This window comes from Octopus sinensis, unplaced genomic scaffold (genome assembly GCF_006345805.1).
Source record: "Octopus sinensis unplaced genomic scaffold, ASM634580v1 Contig13888, whole genome shotgun sequence".
NCBI lineage: Eukaryota > Metazoa > Mollusca > Cephalopoda > Octopoda > Octopodidae > Octopus > Octopus sinensis.
The window spans coordinates 47,334-69,892 of record NW_021833054.1 but is presented as its reverse complement, the minus strand read 5'-3'; the positions used below and the strand labels follow the sequence as shown (position 1 = coordinate 69,892).

The following is a 22,559-nucleotide window of genomic DNA, read 5'->3' as shown; positions in this document are numbered from 1 at the left end:
AGAAAAGGCTGTCTCACATAATCTTATTTAGGGGCTCTGATTGGTTTTATGCTGCATATTGGTGCGACAGAGTAAGAGACAAATTGCACTAATACCAACCAATCAGGGTTGTGGACACAACAGGGTCCAAATAGCAGCCAAAGGTTATCTGTTATCTGCTACGTTCGAATGTATCTATATATAATAAAAGGGAGAGAAATTTCACTTGAGTGTATGCTACACTTTAGAATATACTTCAACTGCAGACTTTCAAGTTGTCATTGATGCCAACAAAACACCAGCAGAAGAACATGTTCATTGATTCAATGTTCCTGAGTGTACTGAAATGGCTATTATTATGATTGGAGAACAATATTGAAATATTGTGACAATAGCATCATGTTCATAACTGAAACATATCATTCATATGATGCTTTACAATGTCCCTTGCTTTTTACTAACAAAGAAGATGGATACCACTTTGGTACATCACAAGTTGGAGGAATCACTTCCAAAAGAACTATATCCTGTATGGATTATGTTCGTGAATGATTACATATACCAGGTTCAATTACAATGTCTTCACACGAAAATAGAATACAGTAATGAAATCTACAATGCTGCTTTAATTGCCATTGAAGAGAAAGTTGTTTCTATGAAAGGGAATGAATTACATGGATATGGACTATCTCATACCAATCATTCTAAACTCGATAGTTTAACAACATATCTATTAAGTGAGACTTCCTACGACATTGAAGACCTCTCAAGATATGTTAGTGAAAAATGAACTGAAATTGTTGCTTGAGCAAAAAGTATTCTACAATACTATACTAGAAAAGATTTTTGATCAAATGGGAGGGCTATTTTTTTTACCTTGATGCTTCTGCAGGCACTGGCAAAACATTTGTCACAAAGCTTTTACTTGCCAAAGTGCAACAAGAGAAAAAAATGGCTTTGGCTGTTGCTTCTTCCAGGTATTGCTGCTACTTTACTTCCAGGAGGAAGAACATCTCACTCTACTTTTAAATTGCCCCTGAACAGTGGCAGCTCAAAGATAAAATTAGTGGGGGGTGCTGCTTCAGAAAAATTTTAGCTGTAGTTTAGAAAGAAACAAACATATAAAAAGAACATTTATACATAAACTTGATCAGTTTGTGCTTTAGCCACTGCCAGGTAGTGTGTTTAATTTGTTCATTGAACACCACTGTGAATTCTCCCCTGTTTTTCAAAAATTCCCCCTAAGTCACAAAATGAGGGGAGAAATATACCCTGTTTTTCAAATCCTGGCAGCAACACTGAAGCTGGAAGCAGGATAATAATCTAATTCAACACTTTATCACATTAAAGAATATAAACACGTTTGTAAGCACAACACACACGGAGTCAAAAAGAAACACTATCTTTCACTTGGCACATGAAAATTTTTTTTCCACCAGAGTTCCAGACCCCAGTAATGAACTTATTTGCATACAGCCAATCAGAGCAGAGCCACCATTATCCTTTCTTCCTCTCTAGTCAGCACCATGCATTCCTTACTCTTTCCCTCTCTATTGGCAGACAACAATTCTCCGTCTACTGGCAGACTATCGGAAAAAATTTTCACTATCACTACAAGTACTACTGTCTCTCTAACTATCTGTTGGGCAAACAAATAAATATATGTAAATATTTCTTCCTTCTTGATGTTGATCCTTCAATGTCCAGTGGTTACTCCATCATTGGCACAATAATACACTTGCCCGAAATGAATTGCTGGAGTTATTTCATTTTTTCCAGAAAAGTGCTTTTAAAAAGTTATAAAGGTTTAAAGTTTAATCATTTTCACTCAGTCAGGAAACAGGATTTGGAAGCTTCCATTTTGTGCATGACTTCACATTTTGTCAACATCCTGAAAATGCTTACATTTTTTATATCTTCTGTGAATTTTTCACATGTCCAGCTAGTTATGATAAATAGATCTATAATTTACTACTAATTATATAATAGTACTCAGCAAAAGAGGGGAAACCATTTTAGTCATTGTCTACTTGACCATAGAACATGTAGTACTGCTTTACATGGTACCAGTAGCTGGTCTCATCAGCCTGTGATAAGGTCCCTGACCTGACTCTCATCTTAATCTACAATTATTAAAAAAATTCAATTTGTAAAAAGCTTCTACTTAGGAATAATAATGTTAAAATTTTTTTTCTATTTACAAATGATAGTGTCATGTAAAAAGCACTGGTGTCATATAAAGAGCATCCAGTACACTCTGTAAAGGGGTTGGCATTAGTAAGGGTATACAGCTGTAAAAACTATGCTAAGACAGACTATGGAATCTGGTGTGACTCCTGGCTTTGCCAGCTCTTGTCAAACTGTCCAACCCGTGCCAGAAAAGAAAATAGATGTTAAATGCATAATGAATCAAATTATTATTGTTCCATTTCTATTATTGACTAATTTCTGAATTTCTTCTTTTTCAGGCTAGAAACATGGTTTATAGAGTTGGTAGATCTGCTGTTTACTTCTGTTGACTGCTTTTACTGTCTGTTCATTCTTGTTGCTATGGTTACTCACATGCGATTTCAATATTACAAACACAATTATTGCCTTCTTTGCATAACTGGCTCCTTAGGATGTCAATGGCACCGTTATCGGCAGTCAGCATGCAACAGCCGAAAGGTAAGAAACTAGGCATTTCACTCTAGAAACACTTAAATATCCTGTTTACTCCTAATTATCTGTCTTAATTCTCTTTGTGTCTTTTTCTTTTTTTGTTTTAGTACCATTAAATTTTAAACCTTAAAAGAAAACAGTGAAAAGTCAGATTTTGATCGTTTTCTATGAAATTTATTTTTAAGAGATTCTGAATTATGGTAAAATCTTCAAGATTTTGTAATAAAATCATAAAAACTTCTATTTTTTTTAATTGTAAAGGTAAGGCCATATACAGAGATGCCAATAGTAAGGTTAGGGTTGGCAATGAGTATAGTGAAGAATTCCAGGTAGAAGTAGGGGTCCACCAAGGTTCAGCCCCCTCTTATTCATCATAGTCCTCCAGGCAATAACAGAGGAATTCAAGACAGGTTGCCCATGGGAGCTCCTCTATGCTTATGACCTGGCCCTCATAGCAGAATCACTGCTGGAACTAGAGAAGAAATTTCAGGTGTGGAAGCAAGGTTTAGAATCGAAGGGCCTTATAGTCAATGTTGCAAAGACCAAAGTTCTAGTAAGTAGGAAGGCGAACACATCACATACCCCTTCAGATAGGTGACCCTGCTCAATCTGTAGAAAAGGTATAGGTAGAAACTCCATGGATGCACCCAGTGTAAGCTATGGACATATAAGAGGTGCAGTAACATCAAAGGAAGATTAAATAGGAAGATAGCTTTCATGAGCGGCAGATGCACAGGGGTAATAAACATTACAGATGCTCAGAAAACAGATTCAATCATATGCCAGGGGAAGAAACTAGAAGCAGTTGATAGCTTTCACTACCTAGGTGACCAAGTCTGTAGTGGGGGTGGATGTTCAGAGAATGTTACCACTAGAATAAGAATAGCCTGGGCAAAGTTCAGAAAGCTCTTACCCCTACTGGTGACAAAGGGTCTCTTGATCAGAGTGAAAGGTAGATTGTGTGATGCCCGTGTGTGAACTGACATGCTTCATGGCAGTGAAACATGAGCCATGACTGCTGAAGGCATGTGTAGGCTCAAAAGAAATGAAGCTAGCACGATCTGCTGGATGTGTAATGTCAGTGTGCACACACGATAGAGTGTAAGCGCCCTGAGAGAAATGTTGGACATAAGAAGCATCAGATATGACATGCAAGAAAGACATTTATGTTGGTATGGTCATGTACTATGGATGGATGAGGAGATCTGTGTGAAGAAATGCCACTACCAAACAGTGGGAAGAATCTGGGGTAGGGGAAGACCCAGGAAGACATGGGATGAGGTGGTGATGTATGACCTTTGAACATTGGGCCTCACAGAGGCAATGACAAAACACTGAGACCTCTGGAGTTATGCTGTGACTGAGAAGACCCAGCAAATAAAGTGAGTTCACAGCTGTAACCTACACCAGTGTCGCATAACCAGCCCACTCAAAAGTACCTTGGATCATAGGGCAAGATACCATGCTTGAGGAGACCTATTGAGTCAAGTACATCAAAACCAAAATCAAAAGGAATTTGTAGTTGTGATCCCCATGCTGGTGGCACATAAAAAGCACCATCCGACCGTGGCTGATGCCAGCGCCCCCTTGACTGGCTTCCGTGCTGGTGGCACGTAAAAAGTACCAACCGATTGTGGTCGTTGCCAGCCCCCTCTGGCTCCTATACTGGTGGCACATAAAAAGCACTAAACTCTCGGAGTGGTTGGCGTTAGGAAGAGCATTCAGCTGTAGAAATACTGCCAGATCAGACTGGAGCCTGGTGCAGCCTCTAGGCTTCCCAGGCCCCAGTCAAACCATCCAACCCATACCAGCATGGAGAACGGACCTTAAACGATGATGATGATGAGGAGGAGGAGGAGGAGGATGATATAGCATCAAGGAGCACTGAAATATAACTGCAGCAGGCAAAAATTGCCCAGTTGTGGCATCACCTGCTGTTGGTATATTTGTTTTTTCTTTTTAAGAGACTATGACATGTTTATAAGAGATGCATTCTTGAGACAAATAATGCTGCAGTTTAGAAGACTTTCATCAGTAAATATGCTTTAAATATGATATAAAGATTGTTAAAAGCAAACTTTAGGTTAGTTAAAATATGTTTGTGACATATTTCAACTTCTAAAGGCAAATTCTCTGCAGTTACTATGGAGATAAATGTCTCTCAAAAGGCAAAAACACTGCTCATTGTCACCCTCTATCAGATTCCCAGACACATTGTTTCTAGCTCTTTAGTCATTATCAATGAAAAATACTAAAGAGAGGTAGCTCTGGGCAAATTTAACCCTTTTGTTACCAACCCGGATGAAACCAGTTCGGGTTCTGAGTACATATGCCTTGTTTTCATAAGTTTTGAATTAAAATCTTCTACCAAACCTTAGTCACAATTTATGTTCCTAACACTAGCTGAATGATAACTAAGTTATTTTTCTAAATTCTTTGTTACATTTAAAGTAATTGAAAGAAACACAGAGTATCTCAAAATAAATACAGTAATGAAAGGGAAACACAATCAACAACATTGACTAAGTTGTGCTATTGGACTGTCAGGTCAGGAGAAATTTAGCAGTATCAGCACCAAGCAGTGTTTTGGCATTAGCAAACTTTAGGTTAGTTAAAGTATGTCTGTGACATATTGCTAAAAATAACTTGATTTGTAGGCTTATGTGATACTTTTTAAAATTCTATAAAATAGATGTCTAAGCTGGGGTTACAAATGTTTATAAGGACTAACATCACATCATATTGAAACTTGAAGTAAAATTTGTCCCTTTTTGTTTATTTGTAACCTTGTGAAGTTAGAATAAAAGTTATACATGAAATTAAATGGGTTGTTTATTAGAAAACTACTGTTTTTCATCATTACTATAATTTGTATCATATTTTAATTAGAGAATATAATTCCAAATTACCTAAGCATTACAAGAGAAAGGGGAAGAAATAAAAGTGTAAGAAAGAGATAATTTTACATCTGTCACAATATAGATTGTTTTTCTACCCCAATGGCTTATAAAATATATATATATAGAGAGAGAACTGAATTTAATGCTAGTTATTCAAGGTTGATGTGATTTTTAAAAATTTATCCAGTGAGAATAACATATTAGCATTACAACTTCATGGCTTTTAATAAAAAAAAAAGTGTTAAGGATTTGTCTTATAAAATAGATGACATATTTTTAAATGACAGTATACTTCGACAGCACTATCTCAACATATGCACTTGAGCCCACCACGTCTGTAACTGAAACCTTGTTTTTAACCTGGAGCTGGATATGTGGTTTATTTATTGAAAGAAAAGAAAAGAACAAAGAAAAACATCAAGTTTTTTTATTTCTTTGATTTCCTCTTTTGAAATAGGTTCTTTATGTGTTTGACAGCCTTGGAAATTAATATTCACGTTGTGTCTCTAAATGTCTAAATGTGAAAAGATCACTTGGCTCTGTTATTCTGTATATTATAGTTAAGGCTGGGCAAATGACATGCAGTATTATATACCATTTGATAGTTTTTATCTATATGCTGTCGCAAACTTAATTGATGTAATAGCAAAGATATTTGATTTATTCACTTCCCCTTCCTACAACCATTAATTTTTTTAAACTTTACTTGTTTTGGCTTCATTATAAGGATTAGTAGTCTTTAGAAAACAGTTGTCTGATTCCTTAATCACAGTGCACTCAACATTACACATTGTCACCTATATATACTTTGTGTGCAGTTTCAATCCCTGTACACACTGCATTACACCCTGTCACTCATGTGTACAGTTTCACTCACTATACACTCAATATTACCAACTCTATCAAATATCTGTAGTTTCAGTGCATGTATCCTCAACATCACATATTTATGTGTACAGTTTCAATCCATGTACACTCCACATTACATACTGTCACTTATGTGTACTGTTCTTTAGTTGCTGTACATTCCACATTACATTGTCACTTATATGTACAGTTTTTCAGTCACTGTACATTCCACATCACATTCTCTGTCATTTATGTGCACAGTTTTTTAGTTGCTGTACATTTCACATTACATTCTCTGTCACTTACATGTACAGTTTTTCAGTCATTGTACATTCCACATTACATACTCTGTCACTTATGTGTACAGTTTTTCTGTCACTGTACACTCCACATTTACAGTTTCTCTCTCTGTCCCTTTTTATTTTTTTCTCTAGCTCACTTATAACCATTCCTATTTCTGTTTACAATTTCTCTACTTGTTCATTTCTGGTTGCAGTTACCCTACCTTTATGTAGTGTTTCTTTCAATGTTCACCTTTGTTGTTAATTTCTTTTCTTCCATGTTTACCTTTGTTAGTTCTTTTGAATGTTCACATTTGTTGTTGGTTTCTTTAAATGCTCACTTTTTGAATCTGTTAAACCCTGCTTCCAATTTCTTTCTATACTTCTGTAACGAGTATGTGAAATGAGGTAAATGTGAAAATGGATATATGATGAAAAGAACTGGTAAGTGACGATTTATTCTGTTACAAAATACAATGATTGCCATACATGAAATAAAACAGGTTATAACAAAGATGTATAAGAGAACTTTGTGGTTAGGCTGGACTGTTTATTTGCTAGACATAGTTGGCATACTGTTTGGTGGTATGTAGAGGCAGCCATTGGTCTGTTGGTTGTGTGGTCTTCATACAGCAATGATGTAGGCAGGTGTCTGGTGTAGACGAAAGCGGAGACTGGCTGGTGTCAGATACATTGTTGCTGGAGACGAGTTGCATGTTGTCAGTGGCGTGTCCAAAGAATTTCTTTATTTGCCTTTAGAGGCATACATAGAGGGGACAAAACAAGGACAGTCTTTACACAGGGCTGGGGTTACAATCATAAGGATAAAAATTGATTAAATCGGTATGTTAAATCGAAAAGTTGAATGAGAATAAAATGATTATAATAAGCACATTTCTTGGCTTTTTATTTAAGCCACCGGCTTTTTCCTTTTTTTTACTTTGTTTTCCGTTCTTTTTTTTTCCTTTTTTTTCACCTTGACCAGTTACACAAGCACAGCCTCATTCAATCTCAGCTTCTTTATAACAGTTATCCATCTTTTCTCGAACACTCTTTGAGGCAGGCCCTTTTTCTCCTGATAAATATTTCTTATCAGGTGATAGTTAAAATGACTTACCAACCTGTGTCTGGAGACAAAGTTGCCTGTCTCAATTCCCCTTCTACATGTCATCCATACTGTGTGTTTCAGTATGGTTACTACACAAAAAAAGGACACCTCTCTTTCCTTATTAAAGGAAGAAGGTGGTACGATCTTAATGTTGGACTCAGTTGATAGCCGTACTCTTTCCGTTTCCGACATCAGTTGTTTGATATAGGCTATCAGTCCCCCTCAATTCCTCACAATGTACGAAGACATGTGCCACAGTTTCACTGATGCGCACGCACCTCGGGCATGGGGGTGGGGTCAAAACCGTGCCTTGATAAACTCTCTTGAATTGGTAAGGCTGATTGCTACAACAGCCAAGCCTAGGATTTCTAGAAATTATCCAGGTACCTCAGCCCGAATGTCCTTCTGAATGGGTTGATTAGCTGGTTCCCATCAAAGCCCAGAGCCTCCCCCAGGACTTTGTTGGACTTGTGATCTACTAACCCACTATAAAAATCCACAGTGGTAGCCCCGCTGCTGGTACTACTCGCCCAGGAGAACAAAGTGAGTGCTTGTCTGCACTCATTCTGCCAGTCACCCATTCTAGGTCTTTGCTTGATCCAAGCACCTACACCCTGTAGGGATGTTAATTGCAGAAAAAAGAAGTTGATGTGCAGTGGCCACACCTGTTCACCATCCAGGTAGAGCCAGAGATGTCTCAGCCTCAGCACAAACTTGCGCATCATCAGCCAAGGCATCCCTAATCAACCCTTTTTATGGTTTCTGGCAGCTGATGGAGTGTCTCACTCATGGTGGTTTCCCTTCCACAAGAAGCGGAAAAGGATCCATTCCAACTTGGCCAGTCACACACCGGGGCAAGGCACAACGGTTAGGCAGTAGGTTATCATAGATGCTATAAACACCTGTACAACCTCCACCCTCCCTAACAAGGATAGCATCCTCTCATACTAGGTCTGGGTTATGGCCATCACCTTGTCTGTGACCTTGCTCCAGTTTTTCTCCATCTGGAGATCTGGTCCAAACTAGTTTTTTTCTTTTTTATGCTAGACCACTGGTGTTAAAATTGATGTTATCAAATTAATATCCAATTTTTCACCCTCATTTTGATTTTAATTTTAAATTAATATGTTCTCAAACCGGCGAAAACTACTGCAGTGAACTATTATGCAGTATTTATTTCCAGTAATTTAGCGTGCCTAAATGAAGACTATTGAAAAAAAACCGCAAATGTTATAGGTAGAACTATATGCATTTTCAACCTCGTGTTGATATATGGCATGAAGTTCTGCAAATTATATTCTGCATAGACGATCATACTGACGATCTACAGATAAATTGTGTAAGTAAAATTACATAATTTATTGATAGTGAAACAATTGTTTATGATTAATCTATATTTTTGTTACTTTTCATTTGTCTTGCTCACTTACGTTTCTGGTGTGCTGAATTTTGCTAGAGAACAATTCTTAGTGGTTAAGACCATAGCAGATCTTCTTCTAGCATAAGGGTTTCCACATAGTGGTTAAAAATATTCCCTCTTATATTTATGTATGAAATACTATTTCCTGAATCTCAGTTTTTTTTTATATGCTAGACCACTGGTGTTAAAATTGATGTTATCAAATTAATATCCAATTTTTCACTCTCATTTTGATTTTGATTTATATATATACTAGCAGTATCGCCCGGCGTTGCTCGGGTTTGTAAGGGAAATAACTATATAAGCATTTTTAGAGAGTTATAGCCAAAAAATAGCAAAAAATGCATTAAAAATGGAAAAAATATGATGGTAAATTTTTTTTTAAATCGTTGACTCATCGTAGACATTTTTAGAGAGTTACTTCCCTTATATAATAGCGAAAAAATGCATTAAAATGGAAAAAAACGATGGTAAATTCTTTTTTAAATCGTAGACTCATGTAGACGCTTTCTTAGCCATTTCTGTTTTGGTGTCTTCAAGCCATGAAGTCGTTGTTCTAAAAGAACGCTGGTCTCCTTGACAACGCATTACGACGTTGATTTCCTTACACTCCCTTCCCCACAGGTGCAGGTGTGAGCGTGGACGCCAACTCCGCCGCCATCGACACACGAAAAATTATGCATTAAAATGGAATAAAAAATGATGTTAAATTACTTTTAAAATCGTAGACTCATCGTTGACGCGTGCTAATAGTCAGACGGGCTCGATATGAATCACGACTATAAGCTACCCGAATTTGGTTAAACTGCACCGCAAAATGTGGGAGTAGTTAGGAATCTAAATCGAAGGGGACAGACACTCACACAACTACAGTTTTATATATATAGATATACATAGCGCAGTAGTGGTGAGATGTGACAGCAAAGAAAAGCATACATTCACTCTCTGCATGCAATTAGACTCGGAAAGTTCGTGAGGAACCCATTGACCCAATTTGCTGACTTTTCCGATAGCACACAGATCTCAATGAATGGTTGAATGACCTAATCCAAGCTTCTCTGCTAGTTCCTCAACAGTTACGATGAGATTTTGTTCCACCAGGGTTTTCAGGATGTCCTTGTCGAGTTCTACAGATCTTTCAGGATGAGGCTCGTCTTCTAGGCTGTAGTTTATGGCTCGGAATTTCTGGAACCACCATTGACACTGCCTTACGCTTATTGTCCAATCCCCATATACTGCATTAATATTTCTTGTACTTTCCGTTGCGTTGTTGTCTTTATTGAACTCATAAAGCAAAATATGCCAAATATGCTCCTTTGTTACTTCCAATATAGCTTTGAAAAAAATAGCTGTTAAAATCGAAATGCACTCTTCAAAACTTGCACTATGAATAAGGACAAGATAAAATTACTACCTGCTTTTATAGCAAGTTAATATAAGTAGTTTATCCCATTCCCCTCTGACATTTAGTTCAAGCTGTTGAAAAAACCGCATTATTATATATATATACATACATACATACATACATATACACACACACTCTCTCTCTCACACACATGCACACATTTATATTCTGTTATTGTTTTATACGTTTCAGCCTTGAGGTTGTGGCCATGCTGGATCATGTGTGTGTGTGTGTGTGTGTGTGTGTGTCTATCTGTCTGTCTCTCTGTATGTATATATGTATATGTATGTGTGTGAACAATAATATTTTCAACAGATGTGTTGCAGATGTATCTGATTGTTCTCAAGCTTCAATACTGTGTGTGTGTATGTGTGTGTGTGTGTATGTATGTATATGTATGTATGTATGTATGTGTGTATGTATGTATGTGTGTGTGTGTATGTATGTATGTATGTGTGTGTGTATGTGTGTGTATGTATGTATATATGTATGTATGTATGTATGTATGTATGTATGAGTGTATGTTTACTTTATACTCTCTGGCTATTTACTCTCTTCCAAGAACATTTTCACTCACTCTTATGTGTTAGCTTCCCATACATTTTACTCATGTATCTATCAGCGTCATAGTCGTCATCGCATTCTATTGTCTACCTGTCAACACACTGAATTAGTTTCACTTTATTCGTAGCACACTGTGTGTGTGCGTTTGCGTGTGGTGTAAACCAGACTAAGAAAAGCATTTGACACACACACCAGAATGTGAGTTTTCTGTAAATTTTGCTTAATTGGAGTTTAAATTTTAAAAACTGGACCTGGCATGACGCGATGCATTGTACTCTTAAAAATACTAGGTAAATTGTAATTGAAGAAATCCTATATTGTAGATTTGTATAACTCCCAAAGGGAGGCAGATAAAATCTGCCTTTTATAATAAGAGATATGTATATATATATATATGTATATATATATATATTATATATATATATATATATATATATATATATATATATATATATATATATATATATATATATATATATAAATCTTTAGTTAAATATATTCAATTAGAATATTATATACTGAATTTATATTGAGTGCTCAATTGTATCAAAGTATTAGTAATATTAAAGGACGACACGACAGACAACTCTTCGGAAAGTAATTTATTGGAAGATGCTGACAAAGATTCAGAAAATCTTGCTTCAAATGAAGATGGTGACGATCAAAGTGAATCTGCATCAGCTCAAGTTAATGAGAGTCCGGTGAGCAGTGACCAGAATTCTTCTGAGACTGTGACAGAAGAAGAAAAAGAAGAAAAGAAAGAGAAACAAGTAAAAATAAAGCTGATGTATTTGAACAATACTCAGTGCATTGTTGATGCATATTTATCTGATACAATTGGAGGATTTCGACAGTCACATTTTAGAAAAGAGCTTTCAGATAACAAAATGGTATGCTTCATCTTCAATGGGAAAGCTCTTGGTAATGATACTTCCACATTGAGTTCATGTAACGTGAAGGGAAATTCCATTATCCATTGTTTGATTACACCTTCCCTTGCTCGTCGAAATGAGGAATCGACATCAAATCAAGCCGGTGCTGCATTTGTGCCTCCCCCAATAAATGAGGGTAGACAAGAGACATTTATAGAGAGGGTTGTTTATCCATTCCTTATTATTCTCTTTGCTATTATTTGATATCGACAATTTGCATTTGAAGACTCATTCATTTATAGTAGCATCATGCCTCTTCTTGGTGTTGTTCTCTTTCTGCTTGCCATGTCTTTGGCATTTTTTCTTGCCATTCGCTTCTGGGCAATTCAACAGATATAAAGAATTAAAAAAAAGATATACACACATTTAAGTGTGTGTGTATCACACACACATACATATATGTAAATGTACTTGCATACACACATAAATGTAATGTTTTAGAATTTAAACGTATTTGTATGTGTATATACCAGTTATATACTAAAAATGTACATAGAGATGAAGAAAAGGAAACAATAGAATATATATGTTTGTGTGTTAGTATGTTTATGTGTGTCTGCATATTCATATGAGTTTATATATGTATGTGTGTCTACGTTTACATGCATATGTATTTATATGCGTGTATGTGTATGTATTTCTACATACGTAGGTATATGTATTTCTGCATATGTATCCCTGTTATGTTATTGGAGACATACTTCTTTTGAGCACTAAGTACTCCTCGTCACTCACATATATACAAACAGCTATTAGAGACTTAGAGATATTTAGAAGAATGTCTGCTCTTCTTTCACCTTGTTAAATTGTGTCACTAATTAGATCTGTTGAAATGTAATTAGTCATCACATTGTTGACTTTGTACTGATTTTCTTGTGTTCTTTCAGAATCAGAAACATTTGTATGTGTGTGAGTGTATATGTATGAACTAGTCACATCCATGGATATATATATATATATGAACCTGTCACATCCATGTATAAGCACCATCCGATCATGGCTGTTGCCAGCCTCGCCTGGCCTCCGTGCTGGTGGCACGTAAAAAGCACCCACTCATGGTGTGGTTGGCGTTAGGAAGGGCATCCAGCTGTAGAAACATTGCCAGATCAGACTGGGCCTGGTGCAGCCTTCTGGCTTCCCAGACTCCAGTTGAACAGTCCAACCTTAAATGATGATGATGATATTATTATTAATATTAGGAAATCAATATCAAATCTCCTCAGAATGATATACACACGTGAAAAATAATTGTTGTATTAAAAATATATAAATAAATAAATATAAATGTCAAGTGAACTTTAAAATTTGTCATTACCATTATTGTCAGTATGGGCAGAACTTATGAATCGTTTATAGTGAAGGAGAAATTAAATATGTTGAGTATGCATTTGAACATGACATAAGAGCTGCCGGAAGGCATTTTAATGTTAATGAAGCCAATGTTCGAAATTAGCATAAACTGTACAACAAACTTAAAACTGTGCCTAATAATAAACAGACAAAAATAAAAACATACAATCAAGCTTATTCATATCATTACATTTTTTCAGTCAGGAATATCCATATCACTATGTATGTCAATGGTGCTCCATTGCAATAGGTAGAAACTCCAGGCAATGTAAAATATGGCCTGGACATGTTTATCAGCATGGACGTCAGACTTCAAAAAGTAGTTAACCATTTAATGGTTTTAGTAAATTTATACAGAAAAAGTAAGCATTATACTGTCTAGCATAAATAAAAGTCAACATCATTATACGTATTTAAGCCATAAATTTTTCTGTAGAAACCTATCCTGATATTAAATGAGTCAACTTCCAACATGAATGCTTGTGTTTTGTACATCTTTTTTCAACAAAAAAATTTCGAAAGAAATTCTGGAGACACTAAAGTTTATTTTTATTTTTACGAAAAAGTGCATAAATTACATGGGTTTTTATAGTATATAAATCTAGAGACAATTTCATATATATATATATATATATATATATATATATATATATATATATATATGAAATTGTCTCTAGATTTATATATATATATATGTGGAGGCAATTTGGATATGTATATATGTAGAGATGCAAAAAATGGAAGGTTTGAGATATTAAATAAGTAGGAATAAGAAAGTTGAGGCTGATAGTCCAGAAAATCCATGCTTATATAAAAATAAAAGCATATATTCCAAAATGAGTAGAAGAGCCATCAAAAACAATGTATAGGCTATAGAGCAGTGGTTCTCAACTGGAGCCCATATGGCCCTTGGGGTGGTGGGGTCATATAAGATTTTGTTGTTAAAATTTATACGCAATAAATTGGTTATATTTCTACAATACACCAAAATATTTAAACATTTTTTAATACAATTCTAAATAATATCTAATCATAAAAATATAAGTGGAGTTTTTAGACATTGAATCATTATTAGTGTCCCACCTGCTGAGTAAAATAGGAACCAAAGGGGTCTATCGGAAAAGAACGGTTGAGAACCACTGCTATAGAGGCTGCTGAGAAAGCATCTAGTTGGCTCTAGTTGGAAAGTAATTGGTAGGGTTAACAGAATGCTGCTTTGACACAGGCTTAGGCTTAATCAACTTATGCTGGGTCATTTGGATGAGGGTGTATGTTGTAAGACCAAGATACCGACTGACTCCTTGATATAAAAATGACAATGTGTCCAAGTACTGGATCTATAGATGTATGTTGAACTAAAACTAAAAATAAAAAGCTTCATTTACCTTCACTCTCTTCAGAGAACATTTTCTGATGGTTTGAAACATTAAGTTTTATAAATCACATTAATATGACCATCAAATAATTTAGGTCTTCTAATAGTAAACAAATTCAATTTATTTTTCAGCTTCTGAATCTTGATTGGTTGGTACATGCAATATGCTGTCAGAATTAGCATCTTCAGACTTCATCTCATTCATGAATTTGTAAATCAGCCGATATAGTCATCTCTTGATATGAAAAGACTGCCATTAACAAATCATTTGAATATTTCCAATACAGTCTTTGTAAGAAAATATTTGCTGATGATGGTGATGATGATAAAGTATATATATCTTTTGCAGTAAATGCATTGCTTCACCATTGATACTTGGTAGTGAAAATTGATGAAAAAAGAAATTGTTTGAAGTTTAGTAAATTTTGTTCTGAACTGTGTCAATTGGGAAATTTTGTTACATGAAATTGTCAGCTTTTGATCCTTGAAAACTTCTAAAAGCTTTCGAGGACAGGAATATTTAATATTTTAGATAGAAATACTGGCAATGTATTACCATATGCAAAGTACTACAACTTCAGAGCTGGTATTCCATATACCAATATTAAATGCATTAAATTTTTGATTCCCAAGAAAGAAGAATAAGAAAAAAGGGGAAAAAATCCTTATTATCACAACCCTATAAACCAGCATATTTATTGTCTTATAGTTCATGTTGCTTCTGATGTTTTTGAAGTTGATCAATTTTAGATAGTTTCCACTGGTGGATTAAGCAATGTTTATGAGATCTTAAAAATCTTTGAAAGTTGATGATAATCATCTTTAAGCTTCTGAAACTTAGCATCATTTTCAAATTTTAAATTGTTATTCATTATATAAAAACTATGTATACTATCTTTTGACCAGTACACTAATTGGGCCTGAAATGGGCCAATTGCACAGGGGGAAAATAAGTAAAAACATTAGCAATGGTTTTATCTTTATTTACAAACCTTATCTTTTCTAGACAGTGTGAGAACTGAAATTAATCGGCATAGAATTTCTTGGTCATTTGAGCAAAATTCTTGAGATTATTTTCTTAAAATCTGACCCATTTCTTTTGGTAATGGAATATATATTTATTTATAAGCAATAAGTTTAGCAAGCTGTTTTGTTATTGCTAATGTGATACCATAGTTGATATGGTTAAAACCCATTAGCGCCTATGGTCCTTTTTTAAGAATCCATCATATTTCTGAAACACCTGTATTTTTCTGAGATATCTTTAGTTAGTCATTAAGACAGGAGTGTCTTTTAAATATTGTAATAAATTTTTTTTTATATATTTAGTATCAAATAAAGTCGCATAAAAAAAGAGTTTTGGTAATAAATAAATTAAAAAATGGGCACTAATGGGTTATTAACCCAAATCAATTCACATCCCAGCTATTAGAAAGTCAAACAAGTACAAGCAAACTGTTTCAGGACAGCAAATTATTAAGTCATTGAAAAGTTGCTGCAAATACAGAGAAATGTCTTGAGTGTGTATAATTATTGATGCAACTGGATAGCTATTGCAATTTTGGGCAACAAAATTCATTGAATCTGTTCCAACTGAAATGTCATCACAATTGGGATCATTTTTACCTTCCAGAAGTGACAGTTGTTTTAATATCTCCAGAACTAGTTGAACTCTGTCATTTCTAACAGATTTGTAACATATTCATTAAACTGGCTGAGAAGGGTAAAATAGTAATGGTTTGTTAGGTGGCTCTCAACATGAAAGAAACCTTCCATCATCTAAGTGAATTACAGTTTTACCAGAAACTGCTCAGCAACAGCATAATTTTAAATCTAAAACATTTCTCCATCATTATACAAAACTAATTTCTTTCTATTTACTTTCTCCTACAGTAATCAACTTTACCACAAACTCCCCATACTTCCATTATCTACTCTCTCCTCCCAAACTCCCAAGCCCAATGCTCTTAGCTACCCTATTTTTTGCCAAACTAATCTTTAACTATCTCAACCAAATTATGCTCCTTCTGGCTACTGCTTTCATAAGGACACTAACCATACCACCCACCTCTGGACCTTGTAAATCCTTCATTTCTATAGAGCTCAAATCCTTGTCTACCTACATCCACAATGACAATGACCTACCAGTCCTGAAATACTTCTTTGACCTTAACACCACACATTTGAACCCACAACCTGTACACTCCTCATCCAAACTGAATTCATTCTCATTCTTCATTGCTCTTCCTATTCTGATGTGTTCTACCAACACCTGAGTGGCATAGCTATTGGCACCAAGATGATCCAAATCACATCAACTTGTTTGTTGGCCCTGTTAAACCTAACTTTTCTAGGTTTTCTAGGTTTGCCCCTTAACTATTGGGTCATTACATTGGTGACTGTATCGAGGCAACCTCTCTCACCAGTTCTCTATCCCCACAGCAAAGATATGACTTATTTTCAAGTCATGCATCAATTTTTTCTCTCACTTAGGTACTTTCAACCTGTTGTGAATACTGCTCTCTCTTGAGTTCAATCCATCAACTCTCCTGTTGCACTTATGCCAAACAACCACTCTCCCAGAGTCTGGATTCCCCTCCTCACCCTCTCAAGTGACTCAGTCACTTCAGAGCACTCTGTTTCACAGTTCCACCTTCTGCTTTCCAATTGATCCCATTTTTTCCATGCCTCCAGTCATGTCCTTCAACAAGGATAAGATTCTATGTAACCTTCTGGTCAGGAGCTTGCTTGCCCCTAGACACATCCCATGTGGGCACATCTATATGGTCTAACCATGATGTTTACATCTCCCTTTAATTCTGTTAGGTTCAAGCCTTCAGTCAATGTGATCAATCACTCTCACTACATTTCCTCTAACCTTATATGCTGTAGAGTCTTCAAGATTTGTGGAGATTAACTTTTGATACCAACACATCTGAAACTGCCCCCTATTCTAAGATACAAACTCTTTGTTTTAAAGTGATCTAAATTAAAACCTATCAATGAAACTCTGTGGTAATGTATGTCCAAATGTCATCTGCATAATAACAAAATTATATTAATAAACTCTGTATTTTTTCAAAATTAACTGAAACAAAGACTGCATTTCTTCAAAAATTTGATAACAAAAGAGTTAATACATATGTAAAGTAGGTTTTGTGAGCATTTGCTGGAAGTCCATAAAAACATCCAAGAAGTCCTCAAAAAATTGTAGTCTAGCACTAACTTGCTCAGCCACTCTGCTGATCACCTCTCAGATTGTGCTGTTCTCCAACACTTTCGGTAGAATGGGACTTGTAAATATAGTGTCTCCAAGTCTCATTATACCCCAAAACATCTTCTTCAGCATAGGTACTTTGGCACCTTAGGGTCTAAATTTACATCTTAGGTTCCTTGAATTCTGCCTTCCATTTTCAAACCCCTTCATCTTCAAAATACAAAAAAAAAAAAATGCTTTTCTTGTGTGATGTGTATTTATTTGTGCTGTGTTGCTTATGTGTGTCTATATGTATATATATATATATATGTGTGTGTGTGTGTGTGTGTGTGTGTGTGTGTGTATGTGTGTGTGTATGTGTGTCCATGTACTGTATGGTTAGCTATTTTGAACGCAGTTGTATGCATGTACTTCGCATAGTGTGCAGCATGTAGTTGGCTTGTGCCTATAATCCATTTTATTATATTGACCCTCTAATCCCCCCTGCCACCCACATCCTGTCACAGACTACTATATATTTCTTTCCATCCCTACTGACCTCCACTCTAGACACTATTAATTTTCTTTACAATTCTACTCACCCCTTACTGTCATAAATTATTTTACAGTTCTTGGCCACACCTTATTAAACTTAATTCTTTGCAAATTCCCACTTCCATTCCTTTTCTCCCTCCTTAGCATTGTCCACCTCTTCTCTTTGTTATGAGCTCTTAATATCTATCACCTCACTTGATCTGGTCCTCACCTCCTCCCACTTTTTTTAAATTTAATTTCATCCCCCATGATTCACCTTGCTCATAACTCATAGCACATATCTCCAGCTTTTCACCCTCTCTTCCTACATTGCTGCTCTTTTCTGACATCATACTATTATTTATTCCATTTTTCATTCACAAATTTGTTACCAAAGTCATGAACTTTTATCTATTTCCTCTGTAGAAAGAAGGGCAAGTGTTTGAATTTAAGCTCTTTGGATCTAGTTAAACTGATTCACAAAATCATCCCCCTTTAATTTTGCTCAGATTGCTTTCAAGTTTGGTGTATTGATTTTACTCTGAATTTTGATTACAATTACTTTAAGTTAAAGAATCTGATGTTTATTTGGAATTAAAGTTGGGAAATTTGGGTTATTTTAGCCAATCAACAGACAGAGAGGCATTAACAGCTTGTTACCATGACAACCGCACACTGTGTTGTGTTTTACTTCACCCATACACTGTGTTATGTTGATTCTTCACACCACAAGATTTACTCCACCCGTGTGTTTTGTTTTAATAAAAATTTATATTTATCAATTAGAATTTTATTATAGATATTTTTCTTAATATTTTATATATTTTTCATGTATAGCAAAAGTTGCTTGCACGGTTTATACAGTTTCTTGGCATTATGAAGGTGAATGGAATATGTGAACTTAGTACACAACTGCACACCTACACTTCAAGCACAGTACTGACAAGGCATCGGTGGCTCATCAACTCAGTATTGCCAAGCTTCAAGGACTCATTAACTCAGATAGCTGGATTTATTATTTCACTAGGTTAATTCAGTTCACAAGCATTTAAATTAGGAGTATTTCTTAAACCGTTAGCTTCACAATTCAACAGCTTAACTGAAAATTAGCCCACATAACAGGAACTGAGAGGGATATCATGGAACAGAAACTGTGGACGATACAGATAATTTGACATTATTTTTTAATTCTGCATGCTAAAACAGGCATTCTTTTTCTTGGGATAAATTCTTTGTTGACCAGTGTTATTCTTACTCTAGTTTACAAATCCAAGTATGAAAACGTTACTCAACTTTGGAGTTTTGGAGACAGATATCCCCTTTTCACACACACACACACATGAATGCATAAATGTGCATATAAACTTATAGATGAATACATACATCCACGTGCACTTATATACTAATGATGTACACAAATACATGATACTGAAATATGCATAAAGTAAACACATGTAATCAAATATATTAATATAACAAATTTTAAAAAATAATAAAAACATACAAAATACTATAGAAATCAATGAAGAGACAAAAGAAACAGTAAGATGATACATGTTGATTTTATTAGGTATTTCTGTTTATTTAGAAACCTACAATGAACAGATGCTAAACTATAAATTTCACATTGTACAACCTTAAAGTTGACACCACTAAACGCAGAAAATTTTTGTCTCCCTATTGGCTAAAAATACAGATTTTTCGATTTTTAAATCTCTGTAACTTTTTTCTCCAATTTTTTCTCTACAACATCTTGCCTTCATAGGAATAAGAGTGGAAAACTACATTGATATAGCCGATTTTTAGATTTTTTACTTCCTTTAAAATAATTCAGATCTTGTGAATCAGTTTAACTAGATCCAACTCGTTTACTCCACAGAAAATCTACTCATTGAGCTCTTCTATGAAATCGCCTAGGAATTAATCTTTACCTATGCAGACAAATATCAATTTCCCTGGATTCTGTATTGTACCATATAAAAACGATTTTGAACTTTGCCATATTTTTCATAGTATTTAGTTCACCCTGGTTTTGACATTTTTCTTGTTGGAATTTTAAAAATGCCTATACTTTTAGTGTATTTTTAATTCATAGTATGTGTATATGTGATTAAAATATATTTCAAACCCATCAGTGGAACAGTCTAATATATATTACAAACTGGGAAATCATCTAAATCTTTGTAGGTTGCTAAATTTTTTTATCATAGTAAAGAATAAAAAGAATATCTGAAGAAGGAATATTATTCCGAAATATCATATCATACTATGGATGACTAAATTACAACAGGTATATAGCCCATTGTCTGTATTATAGTGTATTGTTGTACCATTCAAAACTTTTTATTCTTTACAAACAATACACAATGCTTCAAGCAAACTACAGTACTCTCCTATTTTATCATAGTAATAATCATTATTATTGTTTGGTGAGCACTATGTATCTATAGGGGAATTAGCCTATCATTCCTTTTATTCCCAGTTCCTGAAAGTACTTCATTCACTAATGCTTATTCATTAGGGAGAAAATTTCAAATTATACTTAAATCATCATTATAATTCTATGTATTATCGATGAATATTGAAAGATACTTAAATTCACTCTGAAAGCTCTTATTAAAATGAAAATATAAAGCTAATCTATCAGTGCTGCCACCTAACATTGATGCCAGTTAACTACAGCTGAAATAGTTGGTAAATTATTATAGCTAGTCTTCAAAATTCTGACAAATAGTTATAAGGATTAACTCTCCTTCCTCTTCTTGCTTTTGTGTTTGCTGATATACTTGTTTACTACAGAATGTAATCCATCCATTGTTCCTTTAAATGAAGGGGTAATTACAGGAATAATGGTATACACAAGGGACACAAGTTTCCTGTAATTAAGTCCTAAAATATAAATAAACTTTCAAAAGTCTAGTTTCCTAGTTGTGATCTGCGCATTAATATAATGGCATGACTTTTATGGTGTTGAGGTTGTCAGTTTTCCTGATATGTTAAAGTCTCCTCTCACAAATCTCTTCTAAGTCTTTGGATGTGTAATTTTTTTCTTTGATATTGTTTGTATATTTTTGTTGCCTTTCTGTTTACTTCTTTTGAAGCAGATGCTAACTTGAGAAACTGTACATGTGAACACTTTTCTCTTTTAATAGCCTAATCTTAAAGCAGTCTTTATAAGACGGTATCAATTCAGCCTGAGGATGATATCAGAGAGAAGTTGATGTGTGTATCTAACAGCATTGCATCTAGCAGTCTTTGGATAAAATAATCGACAAGGTTTTCTTTCCTTTGTTTTTCTCAGTGTTAAGTGTAATACACTAGTCCTGTCTGAATTACTTCTAATAAACAGCCGAAAAAATAATTCATGATGTCTGCAGAAGAGAAGCCATCAGAAGTGTTGGCAGAGGTGAAGATAGCTCCTCTGCCAGCATCCTCCATGGCAAAGCATCATCATCTGACGACGGTAAGATGCCAATGACTATTTTGGATATTTGTAAACTTCTGTCTTTACTGAGATGTCATATTTTTCCCTTCTTACTTATGAATGTTATTTTTTGGTAATATTTCAGTTTTTCTTTTTTATCTCTTTAGAAGCTCCCTTTTTTGTTCTGCTATTTTTGTATTGCTTTTCTTTTACTTTTTGTTCAGTTGTAACTTTCATTTTCTTTTATTTTTGTTGGGGTATGTTTGGCTTGCATATTCTATATTTTTTTTAATAAATATAAGCATCATTCAAACTTTAGTCCTTATTTTATCATTATGTAACACAATTTTTGAACTTTGTATAAGATCTTTATTCAGTATTTCAATTAGGAGACAGTTAGTTTTAAACACCATATTTTTTTTAATAGTTTTATTTGGTAAAGAAATTATGGAGTGAAGTTTTAAGCATAATCAAAATTCTATTGAAATCCTAATTTTTCAATGTAATATGATTTGTAAAACATGCATTCATAACAGCCATTGTTTTAATACTCATTAATATTATATATACATAGAAAGATA

At 34.7% G+C, this 22,559-nt stretch overlaps 1 protein-coding gene across 1 annotated transcript in view; it reads left to right on the top strand.

Annotated features, from left to right (window-relative positions):
• Positions 1-2,462: 2,462 nt before the first annotated feature.
• The window catches only part of LOC115229919 (glycerophosphodiester phosphodiesterase domain-containing protein 5-like), a 64,796-nt gene continuing 44,699 nt past the window's right edge, over positions 2,463-22,559 (top strand). Inside the window, exon 1 of the mRNA XM_036499407.1 lies at positions 2,463-2,646. Coding sequence (XP_036355300.1) covers positions 2,530-2,646 — 117 coding nt within the window. The 5' untranslated portion in view covers positions 2,463-2,529. The remainder of the gene's footprint in view (positions 2,647-22,559) is intronic.